Here is a 27,998-nt window from a genome sequence, read left to right on the forward strand (position 1 = left end):
TGACTGCAGCATCAGGAAAAAAAAAAGAGCAGTAATTAATCTTTAATAGCTACAGCCAGACCAGAATTCACGCTCAGATACCTGAAATAACAGAAACACATGCTCAAAACAGGCCTAAAAATACAGATCTAGAAAATTAAATTGCTAGTTCTGTAAACATCAAAACAATGTTTCTACTGCTAGTGACAAATCTTCAAATAAATTGCAGTTACAGGGATAAAAATACAATTTCAACATATTACTGCAAAGTAAATCTCTGCTAAATTGAATGTTAGCCCCAGTCAGAGCTCTGTCTAGTATGAGTCAGCTTGAGTCAGCACAAAAACGGAGATAAATAAGGTTTAAGGAAAGCTCTGCATGGGGTTGTATGTACAATACAGCAATAGTCAATCTTCCATACGACGCTGTGAAAAACAGTCATGTATGAAAACAGAGACTAAGATTTTTCTCTGAAAATTTTGCATGAAAACTAGGGCACGATAGGAGAAAAGTAGAGAATATAACATAACTGTATAAATATTCACTGACATAGACAGTTTCTCAGTGAAATAACTTTTTCCTTTCTAGTACTTTGCATCCCCAAAGGTGCCCAAGGACCTCCAATACATTCTCCTTCTGACCACACACACACAGAGGACATCTTAAGTTTTTCTCTTCCAGAAATGTATAGATTGAATGTATGGTTGCACATACGAAAAACGTTAGCCATTTAAGAATGTGTGTTCACACAGAGAAAAACATTCAAAATCTTGCTATTAAATCCATGTTAACAACCAGGTTTGAATAACAAGAAGCTATGATCACGCTAGCTTGAACTTTTTTGTTGAGTCACCAAACTTACCTGCTTCTACGCTAACTAATTCTGACTAACCTGCAGCTCAAAAAGAACATAGTCTTTCACTCTCCCTCTGTCTATCAATCTTATTTGTCAACACTAAGGGAAAACAGTTTGAATTAAGAAAGGGTAAAAAATCTTCTGCTCAAACTGTACATAGAGATGGACAACCCATCAGACAGGTGGTGCTGAACTGCATTTTCCATCAACGTACTCATCAGACTCAGTAAGTTTGCAACGTCTGCCTGTTTTACAACCCAAAGGGGTATGACTAAAACAATATGAATAGTTAAAAAAGTTCTACTTTTTTTTTAAATGGAGTTACTAAAAAAATAAATTAAACTGTCACATACAGTACACCACACTCTACAAAAGTGCTGCATGTGAAACAATGCAAGTTAACTGTAGTATAGACCATAAAAGCCTTTAGCCATTTATAAGGTATAAAGGAGCAGTTTAAGGCAGAAACAGTCTAGACAAACACTGAAGCTTTTCTGGATTTTGCTGCAGCTAATTTCCATTAACTTTGCTAGGCATTGATCCAAAAAAGTAGTACACATTTTCCTGACAGTCTTTGATGTAAACACCACTTTTATTCAGCTGCAATGAAGGTAAAAAAAGAGCACATTCTTTAAACATCTCAAGTCATCTAGAAAAAGCTAAATAGGAAAATATCCAAGCAGCTATTGTGAGCAGACTAATACACTGGAAGCATTTTTTAGCCACGAAAAAGAAATGAGGCCGATCTAGATAAACAATAATAAGATTTCTTTTATTTATCTACAAGCATGTAGATTTTTCTGAATGTACAGCAAGTTGTTTACATCAAAGCAAAATTAAAAAAAACCTCTGCACCCACAACTCTTATGTTATTTAATGCTTTTAACAATATCCTCCATTACAGCAATAGAAACAACTGCTATGGATTGGTGGTGTTTCTCTGGATTTTACTGCTCTCTCTTTCCTCTTTTCCTGTCGGAAATAAGGCCACAAGGTAGAGGGGTAAAAGAGCACCTACTGTTAAAATGACAACGAAGCCTTGGCTGAAACCCTTATATTTGCATTCCCCCTCAATGCTCCATCTTGCTTGTAATCTTGCTTCAATACTTCACCAAATTTTACTTTTAGTAATGCCCACCTCCCCACACATTGTGAAATAAAAGGAGTATAGCATTTCAACTACACAAGAAATAGATATATTGTCAAGATGCTCAGCCCAAAGGTATGCGGCATGACATAGAAGGTGACCAATAAAAGGTTGGCTCAGTCTACCTTTCCTGGAGCTGAATGCAGCTTGGGTTATTATTCTAAACCCATTCCTGCTGTAAATGAAGATCAGCCTCAGACATTTTTGCCAGATGTCAGAAAAGCTTCCCTCTACACATCGTTGGGTAGAGCAAAATTGGCTGCCATCAGATCTCTCTCAACTGAGCCTTCTCACTCCCCTTACAAAAATAAATGGTACTATCACTAGCAGGGTAGCTTGACAAGTAAATCTGTGTATGTGTTTGAGAGTGGTGGAGGAAGACAGGCATGAAAAAAATTGAAAGGTCCAAACATTTCCATTCCTAAAACCTTTTCAAATTACACATGCACATCACATTTAGCCTCTAAAACCAAGCCAGAAATGGGAAGCTTGTATAATGGTTGTTTCTTAAGAAAGATAGCTTATGAAGGACAACACACACCAGAACAGATCATTTAGCTTAGAATTAAGAGTCAAGGTAAAGGACATGGAAAAAGTAATTTTGAGTTAGAGAGAAAATACTTATTTCATGTGCTTTGCAATGTAATTACACCACTATGAATGCAAAATATATGAACATGGCAGGAGAAGTGGCTTCAGAGAGCAGACCAAAATTTAAAGAACTTCTCTCTAAGGTGAGTTAGAGCTGATCAGCAATAAATCTGCATTTTTACAGGACTGTGTACAACAATATTATTGAATGGCATGGAAAGATGAAATTGAGGGTCCAGATAAATGCATTTACATCTCCTAGTTAGCGAACAACAGAGAAAATACTTTGGGGAATACTGACCAGGTTAAGTTCTTCCCTTCCATGTGGAAGTTGATAGTGACAGGATGAGCCATAATTAGCGACAGGACAAGGGGGAATCTCTTCAAACTGAAAGAGCATAGCTTTAGATTTGATACTAGAAAACAATTCTTTGCTGTGAGAGTGGTGAGGCACTGGAACAGGTTGCCCAGAGAAGTCAGAGATGCTCCATCCCTGGAAGTGTTCAACGCCAGGTTGGATGGTGCCCTGAGCACCCTGGTTTAGTGAAAGGTGCTCCTGCCCACAACAGGGGCATTAGAAGCAGCTGATCTTTAAGGTCCCTTCCAACCCAAAACATTCTATGTTTCTGTGAAGTTGAGGAGACACCTAAGGCCGAATTCTGTACAGCAGTGAAAACTAGGAAATCCTATACAAAATATCACACTGAAGTCTTTTACAGAAATATATCCACCAGTATTTCTTCAGGGAAACAATCCTACATTTTCCTATAGCAACCATTCCTAAACTTCTTCTAGCAATAGTGGTGGCACCATGAGGATTTGGCATGTCCCAAAGGCTCACTGTTCAGAGGGTTGCTGAATCCAACTGCAGTACCTTGTTCTGGGAGCAGGCCACAGGCATCACACTGGTTTAGGGAGGGCTCAGGAACTGGGGTGCATGTTTTCTACCACACTGCAAACCCAGCCTGATGACGGAGTGTCAAGTAGCAAGAAGCGTCCCCTGAGAGACATTAGCTGGTACCTTTTTAGCAAATGCTCAGAAGATGGAAAACATCTAAGCATACTGCATTTGCAACACATCTCATTTATACATTTATACAGTATAAGCTTTTGCTTATACTAAAATACTTTAACAACTACCACGTAAATGAATTAAATTGCCCACAATTTAAACAAGCGTCCATCTTCATGGAGTAAAACAAATATTCACATTTATATCTTTTTGAGCCACCCATCCAGAGAATTGATAATCCAAGCACATAGCAAAACAAGTGCACATGATAAAATTGGAGAAGCAGTTGAATTATTTCTTACGTGAACATGTGCACCATGGAATAAGACTGTCAAGATGCTATGGTCAGAGTGAGATGATACATGATTAGTACTATGAACTGCAAAATTAGAGATTACATTATTCTATTTTCATCTAGAACAACTTTAGAAGAGTTTTGTTTTTTTAAACATACAATATTGTACTACTATCTGTTCTACACATTTCATTCTCTCCCACTTAAACCTATCAGTCAATTTATCCATAATAATTTTAAAATAAGATATAGAAATTGTACTATTTGTTGTGTTAAAGAAATCAAGCAATTTAACTACCATGAATGTAACACCAAGACCTGCATTGTCTTTCACTCCTTCTCCTAGAGTATGAGAGGAGAGTAAGTGTGCTTCCTACAGTTAGTAAAATTGCATCTTTTCTATTTCCTGACAGTTTTTATTAGACAAATAATGCTAATACAATGTTGACTCATCTTTACAACACAAAACCTAAATTCTTCACAATAGTCTGCTATTTAGGGCTTACAAGGATTTTTTGAGAGAGTACATGGATGGGTAAAATGTTTGTGGGAAAAGGTGCCCAGTACAGGAGGGGCACGGGTGCTGCTTTTATGCATATCAGCAAAATGCTTGGAAAAGAATTCAAATCACTTGCTGGAGTTCCATTTGCCAGTGCAGTTTTCTGAGCTTCGGTTTTCACCCTTCACTGTACCACAACTGAAGAATAAGCCCCTCCCTGCCCCCAACTTCGATACTTTTCTACAGAAGCAAGAGAGACCACCCAGTCAATCTTAAAAGTGCTTCCTTTCAGAAAATGTGCTCAGTTAAATGACAAGCCAACTCTTCAGTGTCTAACCCTGAACCCCAGGAATCACCACAAGAGTGAACACCTCAACGCATACCCTGAATCTGGGTCATCCGCAATGCAGCCATTTGCCAAAAATAACGGGACAGCATAAAAACAGGAGCATGGGTGAAGAGCTGAAAGAGAGCGAGGAGCAGATGGGACAGTGGGAAGGGAAGCGACACATCCTGACTAACAGTTACCGGCTATTTTATCTATCTGCAGTTCAGCACACTGAAAATGGAGGGCAGGGTGTGACTGAGCAGCTGGGGAAGCAGATGGGACGGAGGAAAGGCTGAAAATTGTGACAGAGCTTTGCCAAAGAGAATGTCAATTTATTTAATTTTTAAAGTGAGCAGCAGAAATGAAGATGGGTTGGGTCCAAGCAACAGGGCATCTTATGCTTGTTAATTCACATTGTCAGTGGGTAATGGTGACAAAAGTGTGTTTGGGAGACTGCAGAAACAAAGGGAGGGACTACATGTGCTCATTAAAGATAGTAGAAGCTAGGTTCAAAGATCAGCAGGAGCAGGGGAAAGGTAACTGATGAGAGGCTGACATCTCTATAGGATACACACTCCTGCACTCTGAAGCTGAGGGACAGATGCTCAATACAGTGAGAGTAGAGACTGTACCACAGAACAGAAACACAACAAAAATAAAGAATTCTGTTTGAATACATGTACAAAATATTCATTTATGAAATAATCCAAAAGAAACTGGAGTCCCAAGGGCTGTAACAGTAATGAGGTAAAGAACAGGCCTGCAAGTGAATGAGATGTGCTACCAGATCTTATCCATCAATAACTGACACACCAAACAGAAGAATAAATTTACTTCCCCATCAACATACACTGTACCCTTCAGGAATCATGGCAGTTATTCCTGTTTGCTCTGTTCTTCAGCTAACTCTAACCCAGAACCAGTCCCCTTTCCTTCACTTTGCTTTATTTTTCTTACATTTTATTTTGCTTGCAGTTGTTCCCTTCTTTCTGCCCAAGCTGAACTGTGGCCTGAGGTCATATCCTGTTTCTTTTCAAGGTATATACTTTCCTTCCAAAGCAAAGGTAAAAATTAGCTCCTGGAAAGTTCACACATGAAGGCAGGAACTGACAGCATTTTACCAAGAGACAGGATGATGCAAACAACCTGTAATTCCCTACATCACTCCTATAAAAAGAGGACCACACAATTAAAATCAAGCAGCTGTCAGTTAAGATCTATTTTCACAAATAGAACTTGATTCTGAATTTAGGAATAAATGCTATATATAGCATTTGAGAAGATACTCATCTTCTCTATTGATGTCTTACTAAACATTCACTCAACAAAACGCTGTCTTGCACTAGCACCATTTCATTTTTAGATTTTCCGAAGGATCTACATTTATAGCATCTCTCAGCAAACAGCCAACTCCCCCTTCTGTTTGAAGAAAGCCTCCTACCGGTTCATATGTATCCACTACACTTACAGATGCATGTGTGAAAGTTTGACATACACAAAAGTAAATTTCTATACTTGCTCCTACATTTAACTCTTCACCATCAAAGAACCTGCCCAAACATTTATTTTTTTAAAGTGGCAGCTTGTGAAAAGTGTGAAATGAACAGCATTGAAATACACCATCCTCTTTTCTGTCTTATGTTTAAAGCAGGGAATTTAACCAAGTAATGGCAGTGTAGATACTCCTATAAATGTGTCTCAGCTCTCACCAAGGAGGACTGATCGAGAGAGTCGCACACTCTCCTCTGTGTCCAGGTCCTTGACATCCCTAGTTTTGTTCTTCTGGTTCCCATTATGTTCATTCTGATTCTTTCAGCTCCCTCATCCACATTTTAACATTTTTACCTTTTAAACTGTAGTCCAGTTGGGAAGGGATTTAACTTCATCAATCATTAGTGCTACATTTTCATCCTGCCCTCATGGCCCTCCCCAACACTGCCATCATGAAACTATTATCAAATAAATAATACACAGTAATAATCCCCATGGAGACACCTGATAAACACTCCCAACAAATATAGACCTCACTTCCCCTGTGGCAAGTTTCTGTAGCTCAAGGCACAGCAGAAAGATCAGAGTGCAACCACTCCTCAGTACTTTAACTTGTATTTCTGTAACTGCTGACACCTAATGCCTGGACTAATTTTTTAGGTGAACCACAGGGGGAGGCTGTATTCAAGCAACTGTAACAAAGCAGTACATAACCACCATCAGTCTGCCTTGTTTTCACACCACAGCATGATTTACTTCCTTTTGAAACTGCATTATGAACTGGCCACCAGAAAACTGCCCAACATCTCCAAAACAAAGAGTAAATAATTCTATTAGGCGGGAGAAAAGTTTTTTTCTATTGTGACAGCTGAGCAGTTATGCAAGGGGCTTCCAAGCTGACATTGTGGTCTGAAACAGAGCAGTAATGGTTAAAGACAGGCAGAAAATCACAACAGTTTCTCCAGTGCTGGCATAAAAAATAATAATTTTTGCACAGATTTGACAAAAAATGGATGCCTGTACTCAAAAGGTAGGAAACAACAGAATGTGTTATCTCTGAAATCTTTCTGCAGTCATTTTTGTCATTCAGCATATAAAAGCCGGTATCATATTGCATACACTTGTCCCTCACACAAAACAACTCCTACTATGTTTTCAGTCTTTGTTACTGAGTCTGAGGCAAGAACTTCCCTCAGTAAAAAAAAAGACAGTGTTGCAATGCAAGTGTGTCTGTGTGCATGCATTGTCAGCTGGGCTCTCAAAATGTTATGGGATTTACTTCTGTGAAGACAAACGAACCCTAACAAGAGGGCAGAGAAGAGAGAAAAGAATAAAATCAAGCAAAAACAGAAACGTGGCAAGAATTGCTTGACTCAGAATTATTGTTGGCAAAGCTAGAAGTCACTGGAATGATAAGGATACATCAGCCAGCCCCTATTTACCTTTGATGGTCATTCAGCAGTTCAGTACAGAACAGCACCTCAACAACTCAGCTTCCTGCTTCTAGGTACCATACAAAGACCAATTGTCACAAGTCTGCCTTCACATCTAGGAAGGGAAGTTTCTGCCAATTTTGACTCAGAGTACATCTACTGTGGATAGTAAAGATTTCTGGTTAGAGCAATGATATGGCTGAACTCAAGGTTGAGGTGGGGGGGTATGGAGTGGGTGGCAAGCCCCTTCCAGTGGTCTAGGTTTTGACATTATGAGTAGTACCTAATCTCAAAAAGCAATTCTGCACTAGAGAATATGAGTTTGAGGAAGGCTTCATGAGAGTGAAACGACAAACTCAACAGAAGTCTAGAGCAAGTATATGAAAATGTTATGAAGAAAGTATCATTGGCAATGCTTGTCACTTAATTGAATCACCATGTTTCAATAAAAATATGTATAAATTAAACAAAATTATTAGTAAAAAAGAAAAGGCCAGACATGCTTGACAACAGTAAACAAGTGATATAAATACTTTTTCCACCAAATGAAGCAAAACAAAGATCAAAGCCTAGTGTGTGCTGAAGAACAGCTGAGAAGGGTCTTCATTTATTGCAGAGATATTATTAAAGATTTTATCTCACAAGGTGATCAACAAACATATCTCCCCCGAATGACTTCCTATTGTTTGGTCACATCTTGCCTCAGCTGCAGAAGGAAACTTTACGTATTCCACAACAGTTCAAAGTGAGTTATATATGCAAAAATAAATTCTGTCATTAAAGGAAATAGTTATACATTTGCTCAGTGGCTGTGAAATTCACAGGAATTTGAGCTTGGTTAGGCTGAATTTGGGCCCTAACACAGGGCTGAATAATTACTGCAGCGGAACCTAATTGGTTTCTTTGTCCCACTGCCTTTAAATACAGAGGTTCAATCTACTAGCCTGTACTGTTTAGGTACATTTGCAAGAGGGAGGTTACAAGGAGTCGAGCTCCTCCTCTTCCACTTCTTTTCCTTGGTTTTTGGTTCTTGCATTGTACTGGTTTGTGTGCTTTTCAGATTCCTCTTCATTGGTCAAATCATCTAGCAATAAAATAACCAGAGGAAGTAAAGCTTTCTGCTGGGGTAAAGAACTAAGTCAGCTCAGCAAAGATTCCAGCAGGAAGGCGTGTGGAGGAGGAAGGGGCAAGACTGCAAGGAAGGGAGAAAAGAGAAATTAAACCTTTCCCTCTTCAACAGCAATGAGCTGTTATATCAGTTAATTCCCTTTCGAATCACAGCCCAGAGGTCAGGCTCACCAGTCAGAACCTTTCCATGCTCCACACCAGCTGTCTGCAGGACCACTATATAATGCATAACTATTATGAACAACTGTAGAGATTTTAATGCATCTAGCAGAATCAACAGGGTAAACAAAATTAGGTAGAGGAAAAAAAATGGACAGCCCCTCCCCATCACCACACCTAAACTCTGAAAGACATCTAAAATTCTGTTCTCTGCAAAGCTAAAGATATCAATTGTCAGATGTACCACATGTCTGTTATCCAAAACAATGGAGATATTTTAACTGTAAAGACAAATGTATGTTCATTCTTCTGAGGAAAGAAGAGGAATCACACTAATCAAAATCATGGACATCATACAAAATATTTTCCCTTTTGCAAAGAGGGGTTGGGTAGGAAATTTCAGCATACTGAAATAGAATTAATTAGTGCACCTCATTCCAGCCATAAATGAAAATGTAGAAATCAAAGTATTTTATACTTTAAAAAAACCAAAACACTTACAAGGATAGTACAAATTACTTTAAAACATGCCATGCTTAAAATTAGTTGGTTTCTCAAAATGAATTTTTTATGGCATATTTAGCTTCTTACTAAATAAATCTAGAAATAAGATCTTAAACTAAAAATTCGTCATAGTGTGATTGTTAAAAGAGAGACCTTTACAACTCAATTAAAAAAAAAAATCTTACTAAACTCAATAACATGTTTTCACTGTAAGAAAGAACTAAAAAGATAAATGTTTCTGTTTCAATTTACATTAAAACTTTAATTTTATCCATCTGCCAACTTCACCCACCCTTGCTACATCTTCCTTTTGGATGATTTCCAAATATTTCTTTTTTAAAAATCCATTGATTTAAAGGTGTTGCCAGTTATTCTAAGGTTTAAATAATTCTAAATCTATTTTTGTACCAAGATCTAATTTTTTTTATAGATCTATATGTCGCTTTCCTTAAGGAAAAAAAATTAAAACACTGCAAGAAGGATAGCCATAAGCATTTTCTTTCAGAAATCTGACACATTATTTATTAAAAGTCAATACAAATTCTATCGCTGATTTCAAATGAGTTACCACTGGAGTCTCTGTTCATCTGTAAGAAATGAATACAGAATCAGTGAAGCAAAGCACTACTTTGCTCAGTACAGGTCTAAATATCACTTGAAAATTTAAAAAAAACAAAAACAAAAAAATTGCTAGAAACACGATGAAACTTCTCCCGTTTAATATACAGTTCCCAGATAAGCCCTAGTTTAGAATGCATAGCATTTATTTTTGTTTTATACATAATGTTTTGCTGAAAAGTCAATATTAATTAATTCAGTTCTAATTTACTGATAACAAACAATTAATCTCTAGGGGGAAAAAAAGATATGTAGACAACTTCTCATAACACAACTTACTGAAACATGAAAGTTCAGAACTGTGTAAGCTGAAAAGTACATAAGGAGAATCAGCTCTTTTAAAACTGAAATCAGGAAGCCACACACTGGTTTGAAACCAGTACAAATTAAAAAGTTTCAGAACCAATTTTTTTGGGTCAGGAAATTTACTGTTTTCAGTCAATATTTCTTCGTATGCCGATTTTACTTTCACAAATAATGCCCATACTTCTTTGTTCGTTCTAGCTCAATATGCCTGAGATGACATTTAAAACCAGTCAGACTGCTACAAAAGTGTTATTTCCTCATATTGCACTAGGTTTGAAGTGTTGAGACTGAAACTACCATAAAATCTGCATAAATATAGGGTCTTTATATATATATTTATATATATATATATATATTTAGTCACACAAGGATTCAGTGAAGGATGAGACTTGAATGTGCTTTATTTAGATTTCTAAATCTTCCCTTTGCAAGAAAATTGAGACAATATGTGGGGGGGAGGAGACAGTTTTGATACCGTTTTTGTTATTATTTGTCATTAATTCCATCTTAAAAACAGAGAATTAAAATTCAACTTACACTTTTAGATTTTTTAATATTTTAATAATTAAATACCTCCTGCTCAACTTCACTATGTAACTCAATTTAACAATAATACATGAGGAGGTTTGGTAAACAGAATGGGTTTAAAACAGCATATACCTGTGCTTTGTATATTTTCAGAAACTCATCTGCTATTCTGGGGACAAAAATAAACTTTCCTTCTCAAAAATAGGCCTCAAGAGCCGACACAGACACTGAGTGAAGCTCAAGAATGCAAAGGATTTCAGCTTGTCAATAGATGACATTTAAGTGAAAAACCCAGCCCCCAGAAGGGAGTCTTCAACACCATAGTGACTGGGCTTGCAGCACACCTCTCACTAAGACAGGATTATAGGAATGTTTCCAAAAGCCAGATTACATGGGGGAAATTTGTACAGGGCATTAAGAAATTTTCAGTTTCTTTCAAAAGTGGTACATCTCAGAGAATGCCATATCACTCCACCCCTTGATAAGGAAATGTCAAAATCCAACTACTCATCTGTTCCCTAGTCTCAACATTCAAGAAGAAAATGGGAGTTAGTTAGAAGAGTGAGGAAAGAGCAGTAAGGAGCAGTTTGCAAAGACTGTAGCTCACATCATTGTAGAGAAACCTTCAAGGCACAAGGCAAATCATGACTCAGCCATTACTGAATGCAGCAAGATCTGTCTAATGCACTAATTTAGATGCCAAGACTATTCATATTAAAAATATTGGCTTCAGAAATATTTCAGGGAAAGATGTGAAAGTGTCTTCTAAGGAAGGTCAACAGCTGTGTTTCCAAACATAAATGAACAAAAAAGGAGACATAGAAGACACTAGATAGGCCAATAAAAACACTGGATGAAAACAAAGAGGAGGAAAGAGAGTAAAATGCACTGGGTTCATTGTTAGGGAGTTCATTTATGCAAAAAAGAACCCTCGTGCCAGCATCAGTTAACTATAAGTAGAACTACATGTTAGAAATTAATCCAATATATAAAACCTCCACCTTCATAATGCCACAGCCATTATAATTTCTGTGATATTTAAGCACTTAATTCCTTAAGAGTTCTTTTAAAATTTCTACTATATGTGACACCAGATAAAAAGCCCCTACAATTATATTTCCACACACAGCTGGATGCCTAAAAAGCTATGTTGCCCTCCAGTCTAGAGACAAACATATGCAGCTGATCAGATGGTGAAGCTCAGTTACACCCTAGAGGGAAGATTAACGGATCTGATAAACTCCTTCTCTAGGAAGGTAAAAAGCTGCTTCCAGACTATCACTGAAATCACAGTGATGGACAATTGGGTGATATAAGGTAGCACTGGCTGTTATTGGCTCCTGAATTACTGAGTTGCATCAGCTACCACACATGGGATGCTACAACAGTGAAAACTGAAATGGCTGGGATGGAGAACAAGCATCATTACTTGAGCATCAGGATTCCATCAGGCTGCAGAGTGAGTTCTCTACTCCAACAACATTATATAGGAGTAGAAATTCTGTGCCTTATCACAGGGAGGAAGCAAGGCATATGAATTATTTATTCTTACAGTTATTAGAAGATTTGGGATTAAGTAGAGAGCAAACCTGCAGATTAAAATGACCATCAACATTAAAAAATAGTCATTAAAAAATTTTTAAGAATTAAAATAGTGCTTTTTGCATATGATTGCACGTCAAAGTCAATTTTGTCCTTTGGAAACGACAGCATGAAGGTCAAAAGTATAAGTAAAGTGAAAATATCAGAGGACTTCAAGGCAAAATAATAGTTTCTTTACTTGGATCTTTAGTGGCATAACATTTCCCAGTGTAAGCTTGTTCCCAGATGCAAGCAGCTGCTACATGCTCATTTGTCCAGGAAACACATGGTTAGAAATATACACTCCTAATTTTAGTGAAGATGAATATTTTAAGGCCATCCTGAGTGAAATCAGAATACAAATGTTAAAACTGGCTTCTGTTCAGCCATATACAACGTGACAAGCATTTGCTTACTCTAGGACTGCAGAGGAAGCTTTTAAGACCACGCATATTTCCACTGTTTGCTTTAATGATACTTTGCAAAATTCCAGTTATATGAACTAGCTACTACCCCAGATACTGGAGGGTGAGCAAGGGAATGCTAACTCTTTTATCTGTTATCCATGACTTTAATCTTGGTTAAACCAAACTAGTAACCAGGAACTTCAGATGAGCATGGAGCCAGGAAACAAGAACAGAAATAAAGAGAGATTCAACTTACAATTAAATCTTGAATAAGTGAAATAGAAAGTATCCTCTTGATGCCATTTTCCACAATTACTCCAAACCAATTAAGTGTGCCCCAGTACCACAAATAACTCTGTCCTCCGTGCCAATAGCTTACAAAGGCAAAAGTGAGGGCTGTAGAAAATAGCATTCCAAGCAAACTGGACTGAGATCCTCCCATTGGAACATAAATGTACCTGTAGGTGAAACAACAGATAAGCAACTTCGTTAGAGATTTCACAGAAATCTCAGAAAGACATCCACCACAGAACAAATGTGTTAATTTCTAGCATAAAAAAAAATTTTGAATAATTACCTGACATGCTCTACTTACAGAGCTTGCCCTAGTTTCTGCAAAGCTGCAGACCACTTCATGAAATCTGTGCATGTAACATTTGGCAAAAAGACAGTTTTGTGGTCCTGGGAACTCTCTATTAGGCAATGTATAGCATAAACTACATTCTCAGAATTACAAATGGCAAATACTCAGGTTATTTAAACTGGAATAGTTCTAAGTCAACTACAAAAATTACCTGTAATCTTCATGTGAATTTAAATGATAGAACTCTTAACAAAAAATTTAAAGCATTATACATAGTCATAACCCATAGACCATTTTCCTTTTGTCAGAAATAGACTTACATGCAAATATGTTTTAATTTTAGAAGTTTGTGATTTCTTTCTTTTTATTTCTTTCATGAAACATTATATGAAGTGAAAATATTTCCTATTTTGGTCTTATATTATACTCTCAGGATCATGTCTTCCTAATGACCTTCAGAGTACATGTACCGAAAAAGTCCCAAAACCCATATGAAGCATTCTGCATGCATTCTGTATTTAAATTGAATCCAAGAGTCAGAATATTAGTCATTATTTGATGCTTGTAAGTGTCCAGAAAGCAGTGCTCCTTCCGTAAAAAGAACAGAAGCAATGGGATTCTGAAAACTGACGCTCTTTTGTGGGTCATTTCACTTCCATCCTTCCTAAAGAACTACATCCACTCCTGGCATTTTCTGAGTAAAGCATGGCCACTGGCCAGAATTTATTTGAAGAAGTTGCATATTTCTGTCAACACCTTGAAGAAGCCCATCAGGCAATGGAGTCACCATCCAGCTCATGGGTACCAGAGAGGAGGTGTGCTATATGAGAACTATCAGTGACAGCTCTCCTCAGCTGTCACTCCTTCGGCATCACACACTGTACTCATTTGAGACTATTCCTACTTACTAATTAAAGAAAATTTTTTGTAGTGAAGTTATCAGTTTTCACATTCAAAGATAAATATTAGCTTAAAAATTTAAAAGGGAAATTAACATACTGCTTTTTTCCTAATCTTAGGAAGTAAGAAAATAAGTAACAGGGTAAAAGAAAGTGATGAGCATAATTAAAGGGTAAGCAGAAAAGTCATTAAAAAAACAACTGTCAAATGCTCTAAATGCTCTTTAAGTATAACATCAGTACACGTTTTTACTTCAACCTGCTACAGGGAACATCTGATTACATTTATAATGTTTTCAAGCATGGGCATGCTTTTTCACTAAACATATGAAAATAAATAGAACTTAAGATCAATAGTTTCTATTTATGTTGTGTTTTTCTCCTCTCTCCCCTTCCTACGTTTAAACAATGTGAGAATAACAGACACTTGCAATCGCAATCAATTAATCTCATAGCAGAGATGTTCATCTTAGCAGTCTGTAACCAGGTGAATTCCCTGCAGGACTGTGGCATGGAAGGTGAAAAGAGCAGAGCCACAGATCCCGCTGCTTCAGCAAATTCCTTCTACAAAAAGGATTATAGAAATGAGAGAGCCCTTTTTAAAGGCTAATTGGTTTATTTTTTAGGCAGGGTCCATTGCTCCAGGCTGGCAGGAGGAGGGCTGTCAGCCCTGCTCCGAGGCAGGGAAACCACATCCCTGAGAGGAGCACCTCCGTGCCCCGACGGCCCTGCAAGCACAGCAGTGCTTTGTTTCACAGAGCTTCACCTGGAGGAGCCCGAAACAGGACACTGCCAGCCCTGCCATGCTCAGAAAAGCTCATTCTCTGTCTGCCGTACATTTACTGAAACACAGCACTTAAAAGTAACCCAGACACTACCTGTGACAGAGACCTGACTCTAATCCCCAGAGAAACCCTTCTGCTGACTTCATAAGGCCCTGGGTTAAATCCATGGCACAAAAGGTAGCTTTCACTGCAGAAGTAGCTCTGGATTTCTGCACAGTCCCCTTTCCTGCAGTGAGACTGTTTTGTATGCTCCAGCCCTCTTGTCAGCACAGGCAGCCTCCACTGGCACTGCCATTGCCCGGAACAGCTCAGCAGCACCAACTTGTTCATTTCCAATTGCAGCTCAGTTTAGGTTGGCCTGAAGCGTTTTCAGTTTACTGTGCAGATAAAAATAGGCTATTTTCTGATTTTTAGTGTTTAACAGCAGCAGCTAGATGATTGAGCGGCAATAACTCATAATTCTGATGAATGTTCAAGGTTAGTGAAGTTCTAGCTCCTAATGAGACCCATGGCAAATGTGCAACAGAAAATACACTTGCACTGTCTATGTGAAAACCTGTCTGAAGAAGGACAGAAGGCAAAATGAGTCAAAATCTTTACTAACACTTTGACCTTCCCCTCCAGTACTGTGGAGAGTCTGCCTCCCTTCCCAGAGGAGAAATGCAAAGCAGAAACCAATGCCCCTTTTCTTCCCTGCTAGTGCCATGAGAAAATGGAAAGGCAGCTGGCTGCCATTCCTTGTCACAAGAGCAGTAATTACTCTCAGATGGTGTGGTCTTTCCTCCCCCCATCAGGGCATTCCCACTGGCAATTTTAAAGTGGGTATGAAGGAGTGATTGATGTTGAGTCATTTCTAACAGTGTGAAGAGCAAATCTGTAAGTTCCTGTGTTTTTTACACAGAAAAAAATATTGTGAAAAATTCATTGTTACATTACAGAACAAATGAGGAAAAAAAACTTTGCTACCTCTTCATCCATGCACATCCTATACATGTGATGTACTCGTCCATACATGCTTATGTTGGCAGGTCTGCATACAAGCAATAGACAACTCAGTGTGCAGCCAGGGGCAGAGCCTGCCTCAATGCCAGACACTTTGTGCTCTCTGACATAACCAAAATTGTTACAAAAATGCATTTTGCTTATTTTTTAGCATCCGGGTAGTTTGGAATCTAATTTCTCAATACTTTCCCTGTGTGTTTTCACAGAAGAGTACTCATTTGATTACACTTACACTTGAGTGCGACAGAGAATAAACCAGTAAAACACATTATTAAGCCAGATGTGGGAGAAACATATTACTTCTGTATTATCATTTACAACACAACACACACTTTGTAAAAAACAATTTCTTATGGTTTAACCCTGGCCAGCAACTAAGCCCCACACAGCCCCTCACTCACTCTCTCCTGGTGGGATAGGGAAGAAAAGGAGTCTCTTACAGTACATTTGGAAAGTTGTTAGCAGTTTGCTAACGAAATCCGTGAGAAGGGAAGGAAGAAGGCAGGGAGAGAGAGAGTTCAAGGGGCAATGGCTACTGCAATTTGATGTCTTTTTTATCTGCATGCTTCATAACTTTTCTCTTTACCAATACTACTGTCTACCTTCAATCTATCCCTTCAGTCCCTCTGTACTGTGAACCCTGTACTATACCCAGGGTTTAAACAAATAGAGAAGTTGCTGTAGAGCATGTTGACCTGCTGCACCATATGTAGAATAGCATTACATAAATATGTCATTTGAAGCTTTCATGCAGCTTTTAAGACTATTCTCATTTCTAATCACAGAAAATCCATGGCGCAGCTCAAAATCCCCAATTCAGGGACTACTAGCACATAAAAGTAACCGTGGGTCCTCATGGCAGCCTAACACATCTCAAAGAAACACCCTTGTAGCAAAGTTTCTTAATAGCTCATAAACAGATTACACATTTACTCTAGGTGTGCAAGGAGGGCAGACTTAGCTGAAAAAATGTGGTGCCATTATACAAAAAATTTATCTTAACTCACGGACTCACAGGAAAAGAAAACTCAGCAGTTATTTGGTGGTCAATGAACCAAAGGCAGACAAATGAGAGGAAGCAACAAAATATTTTGCAAAGAGAAAAGGATGTCAAGATAAGTAGATCTGAGGGTAGTAATTGGTCATGTCCCTCCACGTTGTTTTAGAAGGATAGGCAACACTGGTCCCGCTTAAGATCCATGAAAATTACAAACAGGAAGATTAGACCTGTGGGAGATGCTTAGTATCAAAAAATGCAGGCTAGGTGAGTATTTCAAAATAAAACATCAACTTGGGGGACCAAAAGTCAATCTCTTACAAAACTTTAAAGGTGAAATTTGAAGGTGAAAGAACAGATTTCTAGGCAGACTATCAGCAAGGAACTTCTAAATGCCACAGGCCAGGCTTTGCCAACCATTCCTGGGCTGGCTAGACCTCCTTTAAGGAAAACAAGGAAAGGCACATCATGATGTTAGAAGAAAACATTGTGCACAGTAGATAAAGAGAAGAGAAGGGGGAAGAGAAGAGAACACCATGTAATTAAGAGTACCTCAAAACATCTGGAGTGCGTTTGAAGCACATAAATAGAAATTTTGAGAGGATGTTATATAGCAAAATTATTTGCACACACACCCCCAAACCTGACACAACTAAACATACGTTCTTAGCCTTCCCCTCCCAAGGCAAAGATGTCAGTCTTAACTATATTTCTATAGACTCTGCTTTGATTTCAAACTAAAACTTACACACTATTAAACATGTTACTTTCACAAACAAAGCATACTGTGCGTGTGTCTTCCGAATAACAAAGCGCCTTACTTTTCATCTCATGTACAGTAGTTTAAATCAGCTTATCCACAGCCAGCAAGCTGTTCCATTTACGCAATTTATCTTGATTTTAACTCACAAAGTGAACATTAGAGAATTGGATAAAATATGCAAATGGTACCATCTAAATCCCTAAAGTAATGCAAACACAAACATAATAGCTGAGGTATTTAACAGTGACATTTACTTACAGAGAATACCTTTTAAATCCAATAACCATTTTGTTAGTTTTCTTGAAGTGGTAATCTACAGAACAATCATAAGAGATCTGACAACCATTCCCTCGGAAAACATACCGTTTCTTTTCTGTTAATGACTCTACATTAAAAAGTTTTTATTCTGGTATCTTCAGAAAACCTCTAAGAGGAGCATTTATAACCAGTTAAGAATTACTCAGAAGGGCTGTTATTGCTTGAAACCTCCATACACTGCTCTTACTTCCACATGCATGTGATTGTAAATATATTTAAATCTTGAAGTAAGTGCAAGTAAAGTACCTGTTTAACTGCTGTTATGTCCAAGGGCTTTCTTAAACATGTCCCTGCATTTCTGCCTGAAGTAAGGTCACACAGCAAGATGCATGCCATCTGTGATTCCCCCCCCCTTCCCCTTAATTTGCTTGTAATGGCAAACTTCTTGTACATACATTTAATGTGTGAAGACTTTGTGTTTTATTTCAGGGAACATTAGATGCTCAAAATTCCAATGCCTCTTTTAAGTTTCAAAGCATTCAAGGGTTAACTGTTTTACTGTCATAGTGTTTTGAGTTGGGCAGTTATACAGGCAACACAGCTAAAGTTAAAAAAGCAATAATAAAGTCTTCCATCTTACATCCTGAAAACAGAAATCGCTTGTGTTTCTGTACAGGGAGGTGTTCATTTGTGGACATGTATGAAAAGTCTTGTCAGGGCAGCAGTATGCCTGGAGAATTATAAGTCAATAAAACATTCTGGGTTATTAGTTGCAAAATCAATGCTGAATGTGACCCTGAAGCATTTTGAGGATAAATCTGAATAGCCAAGGTACCATTCATTTTGCTTCTAAATTATCCCAACGATTGTCACTACAAAAAAAATTTGATTGAAACGAAAAGTGTAGCATGACACAGGGTGAGAACTAGAGGGGAATTCCCTCTAGAACTGGGGTAGGGCTTCCTTAATTTATTTATTTTTAATCCTCTTTTCAAGGCCTTAGACTATTGATTTCAAACTATATCTCTGCTTCATAATAAAAAGATTTCAGGCCCAGTTCTGCAAATTCTTACTTCTGAGGCAGTTCTTACAATTCCTATTTTGTCAGTTCGAGCTGCCATTGACTTGGATGGAGCTATGTAGAGTGCATAAATAAAGCACACCTGTAAGTCTTTGCAAAACTGGGTCCTACATGAATAAATCTGTTTTAAATCACAGAAACATCTCCCATAAACATGACTTTGAAGGTTGAGCCACACATATTTGCACCTGAAATAAAGAAATAACCAGAGGTATTTGGAATACCATTTGGCAAACTTTCCATTAGGAGATGAAAGTCTTGTTCTAACTGTGAATGTCAATTTTTTATATCATCTAACAATTCTGCTGGGCTGTTGGCAAAGCTATTTAAGCTCTGTAAGGTTCTCTCACCTCACCAACTTAATGCAATGTTTAGAGAGACCTTGACAAATTCAGACCCTTTAAAATATTTAAGCTAATGTTGGCTGCAGGCAAGGCTTGTTACATTACCACAAAAATGTTTAATGAGAAATTAAGTCCTTTTGGGTCACAAAGCATTAATGAGAATATTCATATGCAAGAACACTCAGTTTTACAAATATGACCTGAGTTTTCTCTCACTATCCAGTTGCTAGCATGTTTCTCACAAAAGATTGTGAAGTTTTGTATTAAAAAACCAAGAAACGTTTAAAGTACTTTTCTTCCCTCGCATTCACCACAAAAAATGGCAAAGGGCAGATAACTGGGGAATATCAAAGAAATAATTTTTAATTCACTTTCCAAGGAAGCTCATGTTTTCAAAGAGATTCATTTATTTCAAATGAAATTTTAATCTAAATCATAATGCTTCCTTTTAATAGAAAAAGTTTCATTACTGACGGACGGCTGTGTTTAGTTTTCTCCCAGCTGCATCTAGGAGAGAAAGAAACCCTGCCTACCACCACCTGTTTGCAGTCAAAGCAAAACTACCAGTCAGCTACCTTTGATCGCAATGGAAATGGGAGAGCTTCCAGATGGCCAAAGCGCCAAAACACTGGTTAGATCATTAAGTTCAGTGCCCCAAACCTTTTGCTGACATCAGAAACCTAGATGTTATTGCCAAAACAGCCCAGAGTTAAGTGCCTACAGCTCAGCTACCGGGTGGGAGGGGGCTGTGTCCCCAGCTGGCAGATGGAGCCAGGAAGCAGGCACTCCAGCTCCTCCCGTGTAGATCCTGCAGAGCTTCCTGAAGCTGTTCTGAACTTAACTCCCCTCAGGGGCCCAATTCATTCCAGATACAATACACCTCCCATGTGCTGCTGACATCTAGGCTCAGCAGCACAACAATCAGGCTATATACTCCTTTGAAAACACAGCTAGAGGAGGGATCTATTAATAGTACTGTCACTCTGCTTATAAAATGGTAGAGGTCAGGCTCTTTGCCAGGGAGACCAACATATCTTGCCTCTCAGAGGAGTGCTCCAGCTGTCTGTTACCAGGCTGCCACCAGGCAGAAAACAAAATGAGATTCAAGGAGTGAATATGCAAGAAAAAACAAGTCTGTGGCTAGGGCATCACTCAGAGAGATGCAAAGATTGCAGTCCTGCTTTCTGCACAAGGCATTACTCACTGTGTCCTAAATAATGATTAGACTAAATGCATAAGCAACACCATGAATAAAAGAATCAATTTTTTTCACTCAGTTTCTTTACCTCTCCTGACTTACACTGGAGGGCCCAGCTCAAAATTCAGAGCTCTGAATTTGCCATCTCTCCTCATAAGTGTACATTCACAACAGCACATTTTACAGTAGTTTTCAACTACAGCTAAAGCAACAGAGACCAATTCTTCCTCTGCACGTGATGGCACATACTGAAATGTCTGTGGTTCAGTTAGTGAAAAACTGTTAAATATGTGTCATTTGTTGCTTTGATCATGCCGAGAATAAAGTACTACATTTTCTCCCCCCTCTTAGAAAGCTGCTTTAAGTTCCATAGGTGTAAGCACAAGTTATTTAGCCATTCTGCTAATCTTAGTATGCCACGTTCATGAGAGAAAATGCCAATTGATCTGAGTGTGTGAATTCAGATGTTTAAAATACATTCATCACCATGCACTTAACAGCTACCTTTTCCAGCACACCGCTGACAAAGGAGCGCATGAAATGCAGTCACTACAACAGAACCTATTTATTTTCCTTATTAAACCATTTTTGCTTAGAGACAAAATGATAAAGTTAAACAGCCCTCTGCAATTTGCTAGGTAACAGAAAGACTGTTTAATCTTTGCAGATTCCTTTATGGAGAGCTGGATGATTCTTTTGCATTTTTATATCCCTTTGTACACATGCATGTCAAAGGGCATGTCTGTATCCACAGACCACACAGCAAGTTTACCAAACCATGCAATACTTTTGCCTCACTGGGCTGTATAGTTCTATAGACAAGCAGAAACCAAGATGTCAGAAGATTTTCAAATGGGTACATCAGAAATACAAATTTTTGTGAGACAAGATTAATGTTCAAGATCTGAAATTCCAAAGTCACTGAAGACTCAGTAAGCATTACAATCTTCAGATTATAAAGCAACATCAATAAAATGTACTTCAAATGCATGTCTGAAATAAAGTGAAGGCGTGTAATTAAGGAAAGCAGAAATATAGAACAGACATAGCTTCAATACAGCAGGAAACTTGATTAATATCAGTGTATCTGCTTAAGGAATGCATATTCCTCCAAATTGCATGTGCATAAAGTTTGGAGAGTTAGACTTTTGACATTATTCCAAACTGAGTAATTCAGTCATCTCTCTTGAGCTCACATTTCTTAGAAAATACTGTCTGCAGTTCTGGGAAAAGAGTATTTATAAAGTACAGCCAAGGCATTGAGATGCCTAGGCAAAGCTGGGATAACTAAAAATTATACAGTACCTTCCACCATAAAGAACTTCTATACACTCTCCTGTGTCAAAAACCCTTCAAACACCAGCAGAATTAAATCTCCTCTTATGTAGAGTATAATCCACATTTATCAGCCCAAATCAACATTGTTTAATTGTTATAAAAGTGAGAATGGATATAAATTTAATTAAGCAGAGTAAAGGCAAATATTTACTTCTCTTGAAGTGGCATCCTTAAATAACGATGATCTCCTTTTTTCTCATTTGTAAAGAAAGAAGACATGCTCTTCTAATACCAGTTGGGAACATGGTACTATACAGATAAAAACTTAAGTGAAAAATGTCAATTCCTGTGAAGTCAGCAACAGGGGACCAGAACTAAACAAACGAATTAGTTTTAAACATACAGCAACAAAGTATTCCAATGCAAAGGAAAACTTGAGAAAGAAATGCTGTAAGCTACAGCCAGAAATTTAAATATATATGCCAGGAGGGGGGGGGAAAAGGTGCATGCTCAAGGAAAAATGAACAGTAAATGTCTGCCAGGGAAAAATCATCTGTTGGGGTATCATGGAAGGTTAAGTAGAAAGTGTACCATAAATTTTCTTATCCTGCTACAACACTGAGCTGTATATCTATCCAGTTGTCTAAGGGTAATCTTTTTGTTAGAAAGGGAGAACAAATAATGATTGATAAAATAATGATTTTGCAGTGATCTTCATGAAAAGACCCAAGAGGATGAATCAACAAAACTAATTTTAACTGGTAAGTACAAATGGAGGTCAGAAAAGACAGAAAACAGGTTAAAGACCATTAAGGCTGTCAGCATTCTAGTCAGTGTACCTTCATGAAACTCTCTGAAAGGTATTCAAGGAAGCATCTGGTTTACACATCGGGTCACCAGTGATTGTTTTTCCTGTTTTCTGCTTCTTGAGATTGCAACAGACTGTAAAAAGCAAACAAACTCATTTTCTTTCTTCAAAAGTAGGGGTAATCAAGCAGAAATTAAAAAACTTCATCCAGCTTGGGAACTGGCCAACAAATTCCTGGCGGTACTTGGGAACACGTTATGAAATATCAGCTTGCTCTCACAATATCCTGAGGACTCAGGGCTAACCAACTAAGAAATATCAGGTAGCTTCAAACAGTTAAATAGAATTAGCAACACCAAACTGGCATGTTTTCCCAAACAAATCTCGAGAAGAAATGAATCTGTCAGACAGCAATCTAAGAACATCATGGTAAGATAGCTGTGGTTTAGCTTTAAAACTGCTTGAATTATTCACCAAATATTGAACAAAGCATTTAAACTGTTTCAATATTCATTAACTCATACCTCTCAGCAACAGGGTGCAAGTACCTTGGGAGAGTATCAGACAGTACAAAATCCATCTATCCTACTGCAGTTTTGCCATGATGGCAGTGAAGATGCCAAAAATGAAAGATCATGCACAAACATACAATGTCCCACCATAGTAAACACAACCACGAAGCTCTGCACCCACAAATCATGGGTGCCACTGGATGGAGATGGAACACTTGTCCTTGACTCCAGCCTCAACTGGGAGGTAGCAGGCAACTGGTGTTCTCAGTTGTTCATTTTCCACCGTCTTGCAGAGACCAGCCCTTCACTGGAAAACAACCTCTTCCTGTCACAAGTCACTGCTCACATGGGTATCACTCATCTTGGAGAGCTGCAAACCAAGTAACATTATTCAATGCTTTCTGCCTCCATGCTGAGGCCAACCCTGCCTTCAAGAGCATCTTTCCTTTCCATGGGCAGGGAAACTACTTCAGAAGGAAGGATGTAGGGGTAGAGCATCCATCAGCTCCTGGTTGAGACCACGAGCCAAGAGGCAATGAAAAGGTACCTGAATTAGATGCATCCTCGTCAGTGATTTAACTCTTGGCCCTGAAGTAGACTAGAAATGCTCAGCCAGGTTAAGGAGTATGCTCCCATTCCCCCCCACCGTTTACCTAAACCTCATGGCTCTCAATTATGAACTCATACAGTGGCAGAGCCATACGCACAGAATTCATGCATACCAAAATTCAAATATAATTGTCTGGGGTCAAGTGCATTCACAACATCCTGGAACTTCTTCTGTTTACATTGCAAATGTTTTGTTTAACACTGCAGAGATTGATAACCATGATCCATCTCTATAGTACTGTTTACTAATGTTCAGTGAGAATTAATGTGAAGTTGAGTGGCCATAAAATGATACTTCCTCATTTTTACTTGCTTGTCCATTTGACTATTAGTGATGCTGGCCATCTTCATTTGCTTCTCACCTTTTTCTACCACCTAAATACCCACTAGTCCCACAACAGCAAGTCCATCCTCCTCCTGTAACTATCTGGTGATTCTGTGGTTGCCTCAGTCTCCATTCTATCCTGTACAGTGACAGCCAATATCTGTTTATTTGCTCCTAAAAGAAAAGGCCAGACCATATTTTATTTTATTGTCAGCAAGATTTTTTTCATCAGTTAGAGATGGATAGGGATCTAGATTCTGTGCTCATTTTCATTTCTAAGCACCTTTCACACTAAGCATCCTCTGCTCCACCCCTAAAATTAGCCAAACCAAATATTTTCAAATTTGAGGAATGAAGAATCAGAAAGATCTCTTGACCTTTATTAGTTACAGGGATGATGTTACAACTCACTGCTACTTCAAGAGAAAAAAGCATTTATAATTGTGTGTTTGTATTTCTTTTTCTGTATGTATTCACACAAATGCTTTGGCTGGACCCCTGCATGTTTTGTGAGGTTTGTAGATGCAGAGGTGAGGTTTGTTAAGCAGAGCACACATTTAGCAGAGCTGCGGGACAAAAATAAATTCTTTCACCACTAACTTAGTTTGGAGATTGGATTTAGCAGAGCAAACTTGACAGCTATATTTTCTATTTGAATGTTATTTCACTTTGTTCCATTTCCAGAGCACTAAAGGATGCATTAAAGGATTTCCATTTCATTGTTAAAAACAATGTTTCCTACATTAAAATTCTTTACTATAAAAACCTGATACCGCATGAAAGATACAAAACTTTTCTCATCTCATACTCTGGGCAGAATAACTGTACATAATTATGACCTGGCTGTCCAGTTTTCATCTTGTAAGCATTCGTGCATGAGAACTTTTACTACGTTTCCACAATCTATTGATATTTTTACTTGCATTTTGATTGAGAAGTAATTATCTCCATAGGGTGGAGAAACCATTAAGAAAATACAGTACAAACTAAGCTACAGTCCTTAACATTAAGCCTGCCAGTTAAATCCTTTTCTGAGCACATGCACAGTACTAACATTGCAGCTAAGCTGTGAGGTATCAGTGTTAAGCTCTAATTTATTTAAAGAACAAACACACAAACACTATCCTCTATATTTCAGACTCTCTTCTGTTCCTTTATGGGACAAGCTGAGCATATGACACAACCTCCTGAGGTAATCCCTCTTGGACAGCCGTTGTTCCCTCACTCCCTTATCACCTCTCCTCTGAGCTGGAAAGCACAAGCTGCTGGGGCTACTCCTGAGATCCCAATAGGTAATGGCTTTTCTGCTCCAGCCTGGCATGATGAGAAAGGCTGGAAATCAAAGGATCCGATCACAGACTCATTTAAGCAAGTTTTAACATCCCTTTAAAGCTATAGGGGACAGCATAAAACCAACTATAACAGTTCATGTTAAAACTTCTAAAGCATCCACTGTTGGCAGAAGGTTGAGGATTTCAGGCAGGGCTGCTGCCATTCAGAACAGGAGGTGATTTTTAGCTACTGGTATGACAAGCACAAAGAATGAACAAAAGTGAATGCAGGCAAAATTTAAACTGTAAATTGAGTTTTATACCTAATTCTAGTTGTGTAATACACATTTCTTCACAATGATAACCCCTGTGATCAACAGGATCTTTGCACAGGACAGATATTTTTCTTTGCTAGCTGTATTTGAGAAAGAAAATCTGTTCATAATTATCATACAGCATCTTTTAACCTTGTTAATAGAGTTCAATATTAAATCTGAGTACATTGTGTGAAGGAAGCCTAGCTGTCATTCTATGACTCTTGTTTTGCTGAGTAGGTAGAGTTTAAATCAATAGCAAGGGTACTCTTCTCCATCTTCTACCCTCAGCTACCTTTGCCATACTTTTCCACTTTCTAAAGAAAAATAACAATAAGAAAAAACACCATGCTGTTCCACTTTAACTTAGAATTTTCGAAAGGTAAGATGGTCAAGAAAACATGTTTATTATTAATCTTTGATTTGTGGGTAAAATATGTAGCAAATATTTTCTGTCTGTTGCAAAGTCAAAGTACAGGCTATTCAAGAAAGAGAGAGAGAAGGAAAACAAAACTATCAACCACTGGTGCTTGAAGAACTCTAATACCACTCAGACCACTGCAGGGAAGAGTCTGGTCGGTAGTATGCCACAAATACATTGCTTATTTTATGTTAGTCTGCTGGAAAAAGAGGCAAAGAAGTCTTACATCACGCAGGCTTGACTCCTGCCTCTTGAGGTTTTTTGCACTGAGTGAAAACAAGATGAAGAAATGAACTGCATCACCTGTTTACTGTGTAATCTATTAACAGTAACTGATTCACGTCAGTCCTGTTTTAGCATTATTTCAGTATCAATTCTAGTCTAGTCATTGAGATTCAGTAATTAGGAAAGCATTCTCTTTCCACATTCCTTATAGCAAGAAATGAAGCAGCAAAGAACCTTTTGTTGAATCCATGTATTTTATCTTCTCTGTACATATTCCCACAAGGGTCAACAATACCACACAGCCCTGTCACACTGCAGAAGACTGGCCGCAGATATAATCCAAAATCAGATAGCAGCCTGTACAGTGTGCTTGACATGTGAAACAAGCCTGTCCTGTCCATGTTTCAAAATTTTCTAGTTGATAATGCTACTTAGATTTAACATTCTGCCATTTCAGACAAAATCATTATAGTATAAACACTGTTCTGCTGTCACTGGCTCTGTGTATTATGTGAATGAGCCAGACGAGTGATGTGATTATGTACCAATGGTGTATCTAAGTTTTACTCATCCCATGTTAGGCACAAACCTGTTTTGTTTAATTGGACAGCATGTACATGCTGTACTTACATAATATTTAGAATCCAAACCTTTTAAAGTGATCCAAGGAACTTTCCATTTATGTATTCATCCTCTTTTCAAACAAGTAGTAACTGAAACGACTTTTTTCTGCTTCTCACAGGCTCCTGGACTGCACATAGTATTTTTTTCCAACATATTCCCTACTGCACTGCTGCAAATTTGTCTCTTATTTACCATGACTGGAGCACTCTCTCAAAAACCAAACCCCCTTAGGACTACCAGTCACTAAATCTACTGCACAGAAACTGATCCAGCACTTGGTGCAAAGTATTCAACTACCCCACCCCTGCATCTGGAAAAGGACAAATTAGGATAGCATCATGACTTGCACAGTGCAGTTCTACCATCCTCAAGACAATATCCAGTGTCCCTCACTCAACATTCACCATGTCTCATGATTTGGCAGGAAACCTGTAAGCCCTAGGCATATTTTACAATGCTACCTTGGCTTCATTTCTGAGAAGGACTTAGTAGCTTGCCACCAGGTAACGCTGTACTGGGCTTATTAGAGCTCTAAGGAGCACAGCAAGGCCTACACCCCCCCACCAATCATTCTGCTAACTCCATGGGAATTTCTGCATGTACATGTGAAAGAGAAAAGGAAAGAAGAGAATGTTATACTGCCAGCATTTGACTAGTTCAGAGGTGAGCACGAAGCAGTATCTCTCATTTGTGTTTGCTCCTAGCAAGGCATGATCAAATATGCAAGATATTCAAGTTGTCAAACATGACCAAGATGTTGGTCATGACCATTTCCTTATTGTAATAAGAAAATAATTGCCTGACATGTTCACCTTCAAATTCTAGGCTTTCTTAAGTTA

General features: G+C 38.2%; 1 protein-coding gene across 1 annotated transcript in view; it reads right to left on the minus strand.

Annotated features, from left to right (window-relative positions):
* The window catches only part of HHAT (hedgehog acyltransferase), a 143,189-nt gene that overhangs the window by 58,280 nt on the left and 56,911 nt on the right, over nt 1–27,998 (minus strand). The window contains exon 9 of the mRNA XM_008932966.2: nt 13,119–13,320. Coding sequence (XP_008931214.1) covers nt 13,119–13,320 — 202 coding nt within the window. The remainder of the gene's footprint in view (nt 1–13,118; nt 13,321–27,998) is intronic.

The sequence above is a fragment of the Manacus vitellinus genome, unplaced genomic scaffold, assembly GCF_001715985.3.
Source record: "Manacus vitellinus isolate BGI_N305 unplaced genomic scaffold, ASM171598v3 scaffold_8_pilon, whole genome shotgun sequence".
NCBI lineage: Eukaryota > Metazoa > Chordata > Aves > Passeriformes > Pipridae > Manacus > Manacus vitellinus.